This window comes from Diadema antillarum, unplaced genomic scaffold, assembly GCF_040938485.1.
Source record: "Diadema antillarum isolate AM-2024a unplaced genomic scaffold, OU_Dant_1.0 seq00000239_RagTag, whole genome shotgun sequence".
Classification (NCBI taxonomy): Eukaryota; Metazoa; Echinodermata; class Echinoidea; order Diadematoida; family Diadematidae; genus Diadema; species Diadema antillarum.
In genome coordinates, this window is record NW_027271286.1 from 1,155,001 (window position 1) to 1,170,944 (window position 15,944).

At 41.2% G+C, this 15,944-nt stretch overlaps 1 protein-coding gene across 1 annotated transcript in view; it reads left to right on the plus strand.

Moving 5' to 3' along the window:
* The window catches only part of LOC139729425 (uncharacterized), a 182,482-nt gene that overhangs the window by 120,149 nt on the left and 46,389 nt on the right, over positions 1-15,944 (plus strand). The window contains exon 5 of the mRNA XM_071640350.1: positions 2,501-2,613. Coding sequence (XP_071496451.1) covers positions 2,501-2,613 — 113 coding nt within the window. The remainder of the gene's footprint in view (positions 1-2,500; positions 2,614-15,944) is intronic.

The window sequence follows — 15,944 nt, forward strand, 5'->3', positions numbered from 1 at the left end:
ACAGAGTTACAACATGGTAGCGTAACTTGATTCACTAACAGAAATTACCTCACAGAACATGTCTAGCAATATCCAACGTGGCAGATAATCATACACAACATAAACGTTAGAACTTTGATGGCTATGATGCCGTATGGGAGAAATGTGCCACTGTGTACGCCCAAAATAGTGCAAGTGCCATGAAACTGCAATGAGTATGCACCTGCTAGAGCAATTTAACGAGCCAGAGCTCCCACTTTTAGAAACAGCAAGGGAAGTAATCGGGCCGGTCGTATTATGTTTCATCCTCCTTGATTTGATATGTGACCCGAACTTGACTTTGGTCGATGAATTGGTCTGTTACGCTTAATACACTCCACAGCTTGTGTAGCTTCAGTCATGTCAGGGTTTCTTCTTCATCTTCTGTATGAGTGCTGTATGAGATTTTGGGTTTTTTCTTATTCCATATTGATGTCAAATGATTTCATAGTTCCATCAACATACATTTGTAGGTGACTCGTAGTTAAACCAAACTGAATCACCAGCCCCTTCCCCCACAAAGAAAATATACTGTATGTCAATTTTCATAGTGCTAATGAAGAAAAAAGTAACAGTACTACCATTTATATAACTACTAAGTACTGCTACTACTACTACTACTACTACACATTTTGTACTACTACATTGTAAATGGTACTTCCACCACAACTTCTTCTACGAGTACAGGAATGACAGAAATCATGACATGTAATAGTAATGATACATTTGAAGCAATAATGACAGTGAACACGGCCACCATCGTAATCGTGCTATTAAATCAATGTTCCTGATGATAACAATTGTGACAGTAATGATTGACATGGAAAAGAGATTGCGCCTTCTCAACACATATATTTTTTTTTCTACAGTGTAGAGTATACTCGGGCAGGTGTCAACGGGAAATATGTGTTATGGCAAAATATTAAAGCTTGTCCTCAACTGGTGAAGAGAACAAGTGTGTTGAGATTGACTCGTCACTGTTCCATGCCGTTCTATAGTGTCAAATGTTTTCTGCTCAAGATTGATATTGATGCACTTGTCTCTCCCGCATCCTTTTGGGATGCTGTTGATAGGGATGCCGTAACATTTGACTCAGGGCTGTGTGACTCTGTGTCAACTGGGAGAAGTCGTGGGGGAGAGGGGAGGGGGGAGGTGGGGGGGGGGGGGGAGGAAGGGGAGAAGGAGATAAATATAGAGGACACAAGACCCAAATTTTTTGGTTGGTGAGAATGAGTTCAGCTCAATTAAATATCTTTCAATACTTGTTCTGAATTGTTGACAGCGTACTCTTTCCCACACATGCACGCAGCTGTAGTAAACAAGATGACAGTGATGATGGTGATGGTGATGGTGATGGTGATGGTGATGGTGATGATGATGATGATGATGGTGATGATGATGATGATGATGATGATGGCGATGATGATGATGATGATGATGAGGGTGATGATGGTGATTATGAAGATGATGATGGTGATAAGTGGAGACATAGAAAGAGTTAAAGTGAATGAAAATTATACATATGAAATAATGGTGTTTCTGACCATACGTGAGATTGGCTTTTACTACTTGATTACAGTTTACTTTTTTATATTAAAGGTAAGTAGAAATTACTACAGAATGTTTGTTATACATTGCATGTGCATACACACACACAACTAAAATAAATTAGAGTAAATACAATACAGTGCAATTTTGTCTTTGTTGCAAAATCAGTAACAACTTAAAGGGATCGTATAGTTTTGGTTGAGACCTAATTTCAGGTTTCTAACATTTTTTGGTGCGAAGATAATGAGAAACCTCTTATGAAATATGAAAGAGCATGTAATTCCGTGAGGAATTCAATGTTTATTTGATGAAAATTGGTTTTGAAATGGCTGAGATATCCAAAACAGAGCGATTCTAACGAAGTGTGGGATGCACATTTTATTACGATCGCTTTGTTTTACTTTGTTTTTGGATGTTTCGGTCATTCCAAACCCGATTTTCATCAAATAAACTTTGAATTTCTCTTAAAATGGTATGCTCTGTACTATTTCATAAGTGTTTTCTTGGTATCTTGCAAAAAGTTAAAAGCCCAATTCTCCTCTCCACCAATACTGTACCATCCCTTTAATACTCAGTACATATCAGAAAACTGTGCATTGACCAAATATGAATGACAGGTAGAAAATTATGGTTGATTTAAAAATACTTTCCTGCTATAATATGGAAATCATACCCAATAAGCAATTTTCAGTGCATATATAAGTATTGTACTGGAATGTGCATTTGACATAAAACCTCAATTGCTTCTTTTTTCTCTGGCCTTCAACTTTCCAACGAATCAGTATGCAATATCACCAGCTGTGTTCAGTTTCTCACCCTTCAACTTCTGTGGTCTGTGGTCAGAATTTTCAGCAAACTTTCTTGATATAATACAGTAAATGGACAATGTATTTATCTAATTCTTTTCTGTTTTATTTCCCTCTCATCTTTACAGTGCTCGGAGTTTTCGCTCGTAAGCTGATCCAACAGAGGACCCAGTTTGGCCCATTCGTTGCTCCTCGGGTGCCCTACAAGACGGAACCGGACCCCCACAGACTGCTCTACAAGGTAATTACCGAAAAGAGAATCATAGAATTCATACTCGAACCAAATCTTTCTTCTTCATGCATATGGATTCCTAAGGTATTATCAAAGTTTCAACATTTAATAGCTGGACTAGATTTGATTTGTCCCATTCTTTCAACTTCTCGGCCTCTCTCGCAACCGCGATTGGATGGAACCCAAAAGACAGTCTTCGGTGTGGACGACCTGAGCATGCATTGGTATCTCTGGATTACCAACATGCATCTTCAGATAAGCATCACGGCAGTTGCTCAGGAGTTTCAAACAAAATGGCTTCTTAACTCAGAAAGATCAACCTGTCAAATGGTTGACTCCTATCAGTTTTTTTTTCTTTCTTTATCTTTCTTGATATATTCCCTTTGTGTATGTTTCTTTCTCTTTCTTGATATCTTTCCCTTTGTTTATCTTTCTTTCCCTTTTGTGATATATTCCATTTGTTTATATTTCTTTCTCTTTCTTGATATATTCCCTTCGTTTATATTTTTCTCTTTCTTGATATATTCCCTTCGTTTATATTTTTCTCTTTCTTGATATATAACCTTTGTTTATTTTTTTCTTTCTTATGTATTCCCACTGTTGATATTTCTTTCTCTTTCTTGATATATAACCTTTGTTTATCTTTTTTCTCTTCCTAGATATCATTCCCTTTGTTTTTATTTGTTTATCTTTCTTGATATATTCCCTTTTTTTATCTTTCTTTCTCTTTCTTGATATATTCCCTTTGTTTATATTTCCTTCTCTTTCTTGATATCATTCCCTTTGTTTATCTTTCTTTTTCTTTCTTGATATATAACCTTTCTTTATCTTTCTTTATCTTTCTTGATATCATTCCCTTTGTTTATATTTCTTTCTCTTTCTTGATATATTCCCTTCGTTTATATTTTTCTCTTTCTTGATATATAACCTTTGTTTATTTTTTTCTCTTTCTTATATATTCCCTTTGTTTATCTTTCTTTTTCTTTCTTGATATATTCCCTTTGTTTATGTTTCTTTCTCTTTCTTCATATCATTCCCTTTGTTTGTATTTCTTTCTCTTTCTTGATATATTCCCTTCGTTTATATTTTTCTCTTTCTTGATATATAACCTTTGTTTATCTTTTTCTCTTTCTTATATATTCCATTTGCTTATCTTTCTTTCTCTTTCTTGATATATTCCCTTTTTTATCTTTCTTTCTCTTTCTTGATATCATTCCCTTTGTTTATATTTCTTTCTCTTTTTTCCTCGTTCTGCCAAACAATGGGGATGAATCATTGTTGGGTTTTGTCTCAACAGCTGATTCATCTGTTTTCGCCATATGTATAACTTACAGTAAAAACATTCATGCGCCCTCGCGCTACACCAGCTGTAAGCCGATTCCCCCTGCGTCCCAGGTGTCCGCTCGCTTGTTGATGCAGGAGCCGCGGAGCATAGGGCAGTGGCAGGCGTGTGTCACCTATGAACGTGCGATAATCGCGGGAGATAATCGCAGGATAATCTTCTATTACTTTTTCTCTTCTCTCTCCCTCTTATACTCTTTCCCACTGCCCATATGAAGCCATTGTAGGCTTGCACTGCCAGAAGTTTTCAGACAATCTGCAAGGAGCATGTTGTGTTATGACTGAGGTTGAAGAATGTACAGAGACTCTGCATGAAGAGAACTCCTACTCTTTCGGAGGGTATTCCCCCTTCCCCCACAAGGGAATGGTCTCCACACGAGCTCATACATGCGGGTCTGGAGGAAGCAGACTAGGCATCATAGCTGTGGCATGACACTATCTTGTATGCATCTGTGTCTGTGGACATCACCATTCTGAAGGGATTAAGTAGCATTGATGTCCAACGTATTTTGAGGCAAATGTCATACTTTATAGTGATGAGGCTGTCTTGCAAAAAACTTTTGATGTCACGTCGAGGGAAGAGAAGGAATGTTTGACTTTCACCATTCTGCTGCTGATGAATCGTGTATGGACCCTATGGTATGCTAGTTGCATTGTTTTTTAATCTCTTATTGTTAATGTAGACAATCAGTAATCAAGAAAAGAGCTTGCATGCCTTAGACTATTTTTTTTTTTGTATGTGTGTGTGTATATGTGTGTGTGTGTATGTGTGTGTGTGTCTGACACACAGCAGACTGTAATTGTTTTACCCAGTGCTGAATCAGGCATATGAAAGAGAGAGAGAGGAGAAGTAAAAGGGAATTCTAAACCAACTGTGAGAAAACTGAATACTGTTGATTTACCCCTTTAATTAAGAATGATTTGTTTTATTATTATTATTATTTTTTTTTTGCAGGGCAGATCTGCAAGCACCCAATTAGGTTGATTAAAGAGATAAGGAGTTTTTCTTTTTCTTCTTCTTCTGAGGGTTACATTTCATAGTGTACACAAGTGGGTTAACGGTCACCACGATGCCATTCCACTTGGCCGCCCGCTGAGTGTTGCATTATATAGACCGCTGCCGACCGACCGTGTGGGGGAAGTGCGACAGGGAAGGCACATCAGGTTGTGAATCTCTGAGCACTTCTACACTCTCTCCCGCCGAACGTGTAGCCATGGTTCAAGGTTGTGCGATCATCCTCGATAAAACTTACCAGGAGCTTATCTTCCTTGCTGGGATGCGTTCATACTGCAGTTTTGTTATTTTTTCATCTTTTAAAATTGACTCGACATCCGTTTCCCCCCCCCCCCCCCTTTTTGTTTTTGTTGCAAATATTAGCATATGCCACCCCGTTCTGTATTGTGCAACTCTGGGATCGTTGTTGTGAATTGAGAATGTTTTTCATGAGTTTTCGTTTTGGGTCAATCATAATTGTTCCAATTTACTGTCACCAACCGCTAGCTGTTTTATGAATGATGTAGAACACCATCCACACTTTTCCATAAGTACAAGGAGTGTGATCATCCCATCATGAGGTACAGATTCGTACATGTTGGTAACAATGCATATTCAGTGGACTTGAATCTGTTTTTTAGCACAATTCTGTTTTTGTTTGTCTCATTAGTGAAGTTAGATTAATGTTAGCGAAATACTGTAGCATCAATCTTCCTTTTGGTTGGTGTTTTTTTTTCCACATTTTTCCATGATTTTTCTGAAGCATTTATGATTTGTTGTTCTTTCATTTAGTTTTTCTTATGACTTTCTTTGCATCTGTCATTGGCTGAGGTGATATTATGGTCGCTGAAACAAGCATTGTGTTCACTCACTGGTTGTGGCAATTGTGGACCTTACTTCACCAGAGCTGGCTAAATCTAATATCTTATTGAACATGTAACAGAAATCCCCAGAGCAGAATAATCAACATTTTTATTGGGGGTGTTACAAACATCCATCTTTGAGGAACATGAAACACAACAAAATTTGTTGATCAACAACGTTGCGGCAATTCATTTTTTAATCTTGGCCCCTGTATTGGAACTAGAATTTTGTCATCATAGTGTTAATTTACTGATGGAACAATCAATTGTACAAAAACCAAAATTAAAAATGTGAGGAGATTGTTTAGAATACTTTCTTCTTTTTCTTCTTCTTTTTTTTTTTTTTTTTGGGGGGGGGGGGTTATGTTGATTCTTTTGTGTTAAAGAATAACCCAAATATAAATGCTTCCTTTAGAATTCAAAACGCAGAGTCAGACTTCAGCCATTTTCTTTTATCCTTTGCATGTTCACCTCGCTGACTTATGGTACACACTACAAATATTTGCATTTAGGATATGAAATGGAGCATACGTCCCTCAGCTTTGATATTAAGGAAATAACTGATATATTTCATGGTATGAGTGCTTGTCAGCTGTAATACCTCACTCACCCTTGTCAGCATGAGTGGACCTTTCACATTCATGAATGGAACTCTTTTCACCGCTTAAATGTTCAGCCTGACGTGGCCGAACAAGCCTCCCGAATGTGAACATGGCTCTGTGAGTCACTTGTGTTGAGAGTTAATCGGTGTTTTTACCGGTGTGTGTCACACGCCTCGAGTGATGCTCTCTGTTTTGAAGCTGTCAGGGAACGTGCGTAATTTTGTGAGCGCAGTGCCCCTCCCCCTAACCCCATCCCCTTACCCCCTACCCCCATCCCCTTACCCCCTACCCCCATCCCCTTACCCCCTACCCCCTCCCCCCATGGTTCCTCTCAAATGCTTCCTCTCTCTCATTCTTCTCCTCTCTTTCTCTGCACACTTTTCGTAGGTGATTTGCCGTATGATATGTTCTTCTTTCCGCTTCTCTTTCTGTGTTTTCTGTGTCTCGCATCTCGCAATTCTGCTCTCGACTTTTTCCTCTCCAGTTTCGTTGCCTAACGAGTGGAGGAAAGCGAGGACGGTGAGAATCATGTGATTAACCTTGACCCACATCTAGTGCCCGACCAGGGGAAGTGGCCATTTTATGCTGATTGTTGTCGGTTTTCACGATCGTGATATTTCTGTTTCTGGACTCGTTTCCAAATTCTGCATCACGAGCTCATATCAGCCATCTGATTTCAAACATTTTCACCTGTTTTTCGCTGTAGTATTTTTATCCACCCTTACCAGCAGATAATTTTAACACTTCTTTTTTTTCCATAACATGTGTTTCTTGAGTGATGTGTGAGTGTTGCTTGCTTCTATCAACTATGCCCAGCTGTGTGACATGGGTGAATATAGTAAAAGCAATTCTTACATTGCTATTACCTGGGAAGTTTGCCAGGTCTCTGCTGTTTCGGCAGCTGTACAGAAAAAAAAAAGATAATATCACTCCTTTACTTTGTCTATTTTCATCACAACTTTCTGTGAAGGCATATTTAACTCTTTGTCCCGTTCATGAAACAAGCTTGCAGCCTTTCTGTACATTTACTCCAAGGCAGCTGCAGCTTTTCAGTGACGTCTGTCATGAACATATGCTGTACGTACAATTAAGATTTGGCATTATATAATTTTACAAAAGTATTAAAATGGCCGTCTTTTCTGACTAGATGCTGTTCAGAAAGTCAAGTGTGATTGTAAGTCATCCAAAATGTTGCAAAAGAATGAGAAATACATCATTCCTCTCCAGTGATGATGTTTTTACGATCTCAGGTGAGGGGTGAGTCTTACTATATTTTGATGAGACCCTGTCTGTATAAAGATCATTTTTTTGTAACTTGTGTCTGCTGGCACTTGTAAAGTAAGGAGGGGAAGTGGAGATAGTGGGGGAGGGAGGGGTTAGGAGAGGATGGGGGGGGGGGGGGGCGGGGGATAGACTTGGTGTCGCGAAAGACTCGAGAGAGAACAAGGGCTGATCCAGCCTGCTGTCGAAACAGATTAGGGCTGATGAAAATCACTGTCAGAAATTATTGATTCTATCCCCGGCTCCAGCATGTACACTGTAGAGTCTTCGCCAGTTGAGGGCGGTAATAGCTTGGCTGCAAGTAAATGGTATGGGGAGGTATGTGAGTGTGTTGGTGGGAAGGCGGGGGGGGGGGGGGGGGGGGGTCGTAGAAGGGAAGTGGGGAAATGAGAAAAGGAATTGGATAGAGGATGTGTGATACACGTCGTTCTCTCATTACGAGAGTCGTGAAGTTTTTTCAACCACCACCTTGGCGGGTTTGAAGATGAGCTATAAGACTTGTACTCGTAGGATCAAATCTGTACAGAGGGGGAAATTGATAGGGGAAGACACGTGGTAATCTACAGGTAGTATGCCCTGTGAAATGTACACCAAAACATTACCAATATATTCCCAGCGGGGACGAACTTTGCATAAATGTCTAAAGGAAGGAGCTTGAGTGTATGTAGTATGGGGGGGGGGGTGGGGAGGAGGAGGAGGTATTATACTGAGCTGTAGGAGGAAAATTCTGCAGGAAAAAGTGGAGAGAAAGTTTCCATACAAAAAATGGGTAGAGTGTGAAAAAAAAGCGAACAAACACCAGAGGTTGGAGGAAATTGGCATGATCGGAAGTTCAAAGAGTGCAAGGAGGAAAGAGGACATATGATTGGATGATATGAAGTTTTGAAAGATGGAGAGAGAGATGCCTTTTGGAGTAGATTTTTATCTCTGGATTTTGAAGAGGAGAGAGGAGGTGGATAGTGTGAAAGTTCAGTTTAATGCAAAAGTACAGGAAGAGGGGCTTGTTCAGTGTCCATCAAGGGTGTTGGGACGATGGGGGGGGGGGGAGGGGAGGGGTAGGGTGGATGGAGGGGAGGATGGAGGGAGAGAAGGAGGGGGGGGGGTTGACTTTGGCACCATTGAAGCCAGTTGCTCCTTACCGGGGAATGTGTCAGCAGGTGCGTTCACACGACCACTTGTCTGTCCGTCGAGCGGCGTTGCGTTTGCGCGGTGCGTGGCTCGGGAGAGAGAGAGAGAGAGGGGAGAGCGAGCGCAGGAAGTAGCCATCTCTGTCACCATCATGCGAGTGAATGAGGTTCGGAGGAGGCGGTCATCTGCCACGGGAAAGACACTCGTCGCCAAGTCTTCGGTCATTCTGCAGACAATATGACTGGACAATCATTCCAGTCTTGACCCATAACATCCTTGCCCCTTCCCCTTATACTCCCCTCCCCCCCCCCACCCTCCCCTCCTTCTCTCATTCATTTTTTTTTTCTATTTATTTTCCCCCATTCATTTTTTGATACTGTATTACACTGAGACAAAAGTATGCTTGTAACTAAGTCAGGCAATATTTTTCCCCCTTATGATTACAGTTACAAGTACAATATATGTTTGTGTAGACAAACAGTATATTCTCCTTCCATTATTCACGAAACACCCATAGTATTATGATATAATGAAAACAGAACAGTTAAGATCCATGGATTCATCCATGTGACATAATAGTTATGACAAAAGTAATTATGATCATTATAGTAATACAGTGTTATGTTTATAGTAATGATTAGAATAATGGTAATGATGATATTGAAAGTAATAATGATGATGATGATGATAATGATGAAAATATTAAGTAGTAATTTGGGAATTATAATCATGGTAATTATGATAGCTATTTTAATATTGAGGATAACATTCACAAGTAACAATGTATATATTCCATGATTTCCAACACAAAATTATGAGAACATAAGCAGATGAGGATTATTTCACTGTTATAACCGGAGAGTTTCTGAATTGCCTCTTTCCAGATATTGTAGTCACAGCCTGTGTTCTGTCTTTGTTCTTTACCTTCATTTACCTGCGAGTAATTGATGGTAACAAACAGAAACAAAAATCGGGAACACCTCTGTCTGAACAAACTCTCTCACAAGCTATTTGTTGATAACTTTGAAAAAGTCATATTTTCAAATCAAATTTGGCCTGTGATTTTGAAAATGATTTGCCATGAGAGTTCAAATCTTCTTCAGATAACTATGCAATATGTCAAATGTTATTAGATTTCAATATATCAATATTTATGTTCAGTTTCTTATCGAATAACTTTTATCATTTCGGAAATGAGCTACATGTACCAAATATTACTAGGAGATCATAAAAAGAATTTCTTGTGCATGTAATCAAGGGAACTTATTCATTCTTTGATAGAAATAGAAGCAATTATTTTGTGGGGTTTGTTGGGTTTGTTTTTTTTTTCCCCCGACAAATCAGAACATAATTATAATAATGGAGAAAGGTGTGAAGTCTTAATCATTGTTACGACCAAAATCACTCCGAGAATGATCGCACAAAAGAAACAATCAACTGATGTTCAGGCGGTTTATTGACAGTGATATTGTGGGTACAGACTGGTAATCGGCGTCACATCAGTACAACAATGATCAATAGAAACAGTTATAAATCGGTAGTGGAATCACTTACACGTATTAAATAATCCTTTGAAAGTGTCCAAATACGATGTTCGATGCACAGACGAATGATCCGCCACGCACCGATGAATGATTCCTCCGACGTAACTCCAGAGGCGCAGGTTACGATAGTCCACGGTATAGATCCGGGGTAAAATCCACGATATATGTCCACGGCGAAACGTGCAGAGTCCAAACGTTGTAACGACCACGTCCAGTTGATGCGTTGAATAATGATTCACTTTATATTGTCCAGCTAGGAATCCAGCCCGTCACAGCTTTGCCGTAGCAATGTCCGTTGACATCAAAATATGGAGTCCAATGAAGGCACATTAATTCTCTGCAGGCAAAATGTCTCCCAGGCCAAGTATCTCCACAAACATAACAGGTCAGCAGGTAACACAGGACTGACTATAACAAGTCGCTTCAGAGCCAGAAGTGACGTAACTCTCAGAGCAGAGGTGTTGGGTACTCTGCCTACTGCAGAATTTCTCTAGCTTATATACTATCTATTCACCCCTTCTAGCACATTCTATAACTCTCTCCAACCTACTAGCCAGTCTAAGTTCCAGGAAACCTGGATGACTCACTGCCTAACTATGTACAAAACATCATTACCAAGAATAACTACCAATCACATTGGGCTACAGGGACAGTGCCTCACTCAGCCAAACATGTTAGCACTCCCCAGAACTTTCTGGAATGGGTGAAATCATTCTAGATTGAGTGAGCTATAATGTATTTCCTGTTACATGCATGTACTGTATAGCTACATTGTATACCACCTAGAAAATTCTCCACTTATCTGGTCAGCCTGTATGTACTATATCTATACCACATAGAATGTTCTCCATTAATCTGGTCAACCTGTGTACATACACATTAAAACAACCATGCATGCAGTACATCATACATGTACATAACTACTAGTGTGTACATTTGTGACACCATCCCCCATGGGAAAAAGAAAGCCTTGCTGTAGCAAGGGTTTCTTTTACCTTCACAATTTCTCATTGTTATTTACAATGAATGTAAGATAAAATCCAAGTCAAACTACAATAATCACATACTATCACATGCCTTTTGGATAGCTGTATTAATTCCATGTTCTCTTGTCATGGATACCATTTACAATGATATTGCTTGGATTCTCGGAGCTTATACAATCATGTCAAACTGTTTTGCATATATACATTAGTGAATATGCGAAACACATACACTGGGAATGATATGCGGTGAAAACTTTTCACCTTTGATACTCTCTTCATGTTACACTCTTGACAGAGCGTCGGCAATTACATTGTTTTTGCCTGCCACATGTTTGATTTTGAGTGCATATGGCTGCGTCATCATGCTCCATCTGAACAATCTGTTGTTCTTCATTTTGAACCGGTCTAAAAAGACCAAGGGGTTGTGGTCAGTATAGACTGTGATCTCCCCTTTGCTATTTGTCAAGTACACTTCGTATTGCTGGAGGGCAAGGATGAGACTGAGAGCCTCCTTCTCAATTGTGGAGTACTTCTTCTGGTATGCGTTCAATTTTTTGGAGAAGTAGCTAACTGGTCGTTCAGTGCCTTCTTCATCTTCTTGGAGCAAAACCGCTCCCACTCCTACATCGCTAGCATCTATTGCCACCTTGAATGGCTTTGCGAAGTCAGGAGCTGCCAAAACAGGCTCATTAGCAAGGACTGCCTTTAGTTTCTCGAAGGCTCTTTGACACTCATCAGTCCAGGTGTACTTTGCCTTGCCCTTCAGCAGGTTTGTAAGGGGGGTGACTACAGTGCTGAAATTCGGTACAAATTTCCTGTAGAAACCAGCCATGCCCAGAAATCTGAGCAACTCCTTCTTGGATTGGGGAATGGGAAAGCCTAGTATAGCCTCTACCTTGGCTTCTCTTGGCAATACTTGTCCCTGACCGACTACATGCCCGAGATACACCACTTTGGCCTTTGCAAATTCACTCTTTGCCAGATTAATCACCAATCCGGCCTCCTTGAGTCGATCAAAAAGTTGCCGCAAGTGTGTAATGTGCTCCTCCCACGTGTCACTATACACTAATATGTCATCAATGTATACGACACAGTTGTTAAGTCCGGCAATGATTTGGTTTGTCAGCCGTTGGAAGGTGGCTGGAGCATTTTTCATGCCGAATGGCATTACTTTGCATTGGAACAAGCCATCTGGTGTAGCAAAGGCAGAAATCTCTCTGGCTTTGTCGGTCAAGGGCACTTGCCAGTATCCCTTTAGAAGGTCTATTTTACTGACATATGCAGAATTTCCGACCCTGTCAATGCAATCTTCTAGTCTGGGAATGGGGAAAGAGTCTGTTTTCGTCGCGGCATTCACCTTTCTGTAATCTATACAGAATCTTTGAGACCCATCTGGTTTGGGCACCATGACAATTGGGGAGCTCCAACTGCTTTTACTCGGTTCTATTATGTCATTGTCTAGCATGTACTGAACCTCTTCCCTTACTTTTTGCAGTTTGCTCGGGTTTAACCTGTAAGGGTTTTGCTTGATAGGGTCAGCATCTCCTACATCAACATCATGTACAGCCAGAGGGGTGCAGCCTGGTTTGTCTTTACACAGTTCTTTGTACTCATGTAACAGACTAGTCACATCTTTCCTCTGATTTTCAGGTAGGTAGCTCAGTGCCTCATCTACTTTCCCTAACGTCTCTGAGTTAGACAACCTGGCACTAGAGGGCTCACTTCCATTCTCATCTTGAGCTTCTCCCTCTTCATCTACTTCTTCTTCTACCACCTGAGCCACGCCTACTGGCTGACCAGCCTTTCTCTCATAGTACTCTTTCAGCATGTTTACATGACACACCCTCTGATCTTTGCGTCTGTCTGGCGTACTGATCACATAGTTCACATCATTGAGTTTCTTTTTGACACTGTATGGGCCACTGAACTTGGCTTTCAGTGGTTCACCTTGTATGGGCAGCAGTACAAGAACTTTGTCACCTGGGTTGAAAGTTCGGGCTTTGGCATTTTTGTCTGCCTTTCTCTTCATAGAGTCTTGTGACACTTTCAAGTGTTCCCTAGCTACCTCACAAGCCTTTGAAAGCCTTTCACGAAACTTTGACACGTAGTCAAGTAGGTGGACCTCATCATCCTCCGTCATGAATTTCTCTTTGATGAGCTTCAGTGGGCCCCTAACTTCATGACCGTACACCAACTCAAATGGGCTGAAACCCGTCGACTCATTTGGGGAGTCCCTCGTTGCGAACAGCAGGAAAGGGATGCCCTTATCCCAATCCTCGGGATACTCCTCACAGAATGCCCTAATCATTGTCTTTAGGGTCTGGTGGTAGCGCTCCAACGCACCTTGGGATTGGGGATGATAAGCTGACGACTTCAGCTGCTTCACACCCAAACGATACATCACCTCTTGAAATATGCCTGACATGAAATTTGACCCTTGGTCAGACTGCACTTCCTTGGGCAACCCATACCTAGTGAAAAACTGCACTAGAGCATCTACCACAGTCTTAGCAGTGATATTTCGCAATGGGATAGCCTCTGGAAACCGTGTAGACATATCCATGATGGTCAAGAGGTACTTATGACCCGACCTAGTCCTAGGCAAAGGTCCAACACAGTCAACTAGAACCCGACTGAATGGTTCTTCAAACGCAGGTATCGGAATCAATGGCGCCGGCTTCACTGAATGCTGTGGTTTACCAGCCACCTGACATGTGTGACAAGTCTTGCAAAACTCAGCCACATCCACATTCAACCCTGGCCAATAGAAATGCCTCATGATCCGATCCTTTGTCTTTCTGACGCCTAAATGGCCGCCAACAGGTAACTCGTGAGCAATCCTCAAGATCTCACCGCGGTAACTAGGAGGGACAACAACTTGACGGACCACCGTCCAATCCTCATCAGCTGGCCTATGGGGAGGTCTCCACTTCCTCATCAAAATGCCATCTTTGACATAATAGCACTCAGGGACCTTTTCAGCCTCAGCCTCAGAACACGCCGTCTGAGACAAGCCTTTCAACTCAGAGTCTGCCTGCTGTGCTTCAACCAAGGAAGACTTGCTAAACAGCCCATCACTGTTAGCCTCGGAGCCTAATACAGCAACCCCATCATTCAAATCCTTGAAAAATGTTTCTGCCAACCAAACACCAGAATTCTCCTCCACATCAACAGAATCCGCATCATCTTGAACAGCTCTACGAGCCTGAGACCTAGTCACAACACAATCTGGGAAAATCCCAGGAAACTCCTCCTGCAACTGCTCAGTTTCAGCAACCACCACTGGCTTATCCGAAACAACTGGAGACGCAACCACCTTGTCCCCAGCCAAGTCATTCCCCAACAGGAAGTCAATGCCTGCCATAGGCAACTCAGGAACAACTCCAACAGTCACAGGACCAGAAACTAGGTCACACTTCAAATCCACTCTATACAGTGGCACTGACATATAACTGCCATCAACAGTCTGAATCAAGACTTTTGCATTCACTGCACTATCTGGTGGAAAAGTCATACCACCACCCACCATCAACGACTGAGAGGCCCCCGTATCCCGTAGGATGACTACTGGCTTACCTGCCTCACCAGAAGTACATGGGGTCACCTCACCATCAAACAAAAAGCTACGATAGCTCTCATCCACCTGCTTCATCCTATCTTTGAATTTGGGAGATTGACTTTCAATGGCCTGTGTTTCACTGAACGGGACACTGTTTTCGGGTAGGACACTTTTTGACATAACAAATCCCAAGTCCTTCTTTGTTTTGTTTTGCAACTTCCAACACTGTGACTTTACATGCCCTGTCTTGTTACAATGAAAACATTTGATGACATTTGCACTTGTACTGGACCCTTTGTCAGATTGAGGCTTTGGTGCCGATGAAGTTTCAGAACTCGTGCCTTTTTCAGAACCAACATTCTTTGGACTGCTCGACTGAATTTTGTCTCTCTTATTTCCAGAGAAATTCCTGAAAGGTGGTCTGTTGTCATTTCTGTGGGTCAGCTCATACTCATCAGCCATTAAGGCTGCTTTATGGAAACTTGTCACTTTGTGATCATCCAAATGTGACCTCACACTGAAAGCAACACTCTTTTTGAATTCTTCCAAGAGAACAACCTCACGTAGGTTATCAAAGTCCTGATCCACTTTCAGGGACCTGTACCACCTATCAAACATCATTTCTTTTTCACGAGCAAACTCAACATGTGTCTGGCCTGGTTTGCGGTACGAATTTCTGAACTTATGTCTGTACGCCTCTGGCACCAACTCATAAGCATTCAACACTGCTTTCTTGACTGTAGCATAGTCACGTGATTGCTCTTCAGAGAGAGATGAGTACACATCGGCTGCTTTGCCGACAAACACACTTTGAAGGAGCAAGGGCCAAAATTCCTGTGGCCAGTTCAAACTGTTAGCCACCTTCTCAAATGACACAAAATATGCATCAACTCTGTTTTCTTCAAACTTGGGCACCAATCGAATGTTCTTGGCCAAATCAAAATCAGAGGGAGCCCTTTCACGATTTCCAACAGTTTGTGCATGAGTCAATTCCATCTCACGCAATTTCAGTTGTTGCTCCACTTCAAGTTTCTTCATTTCC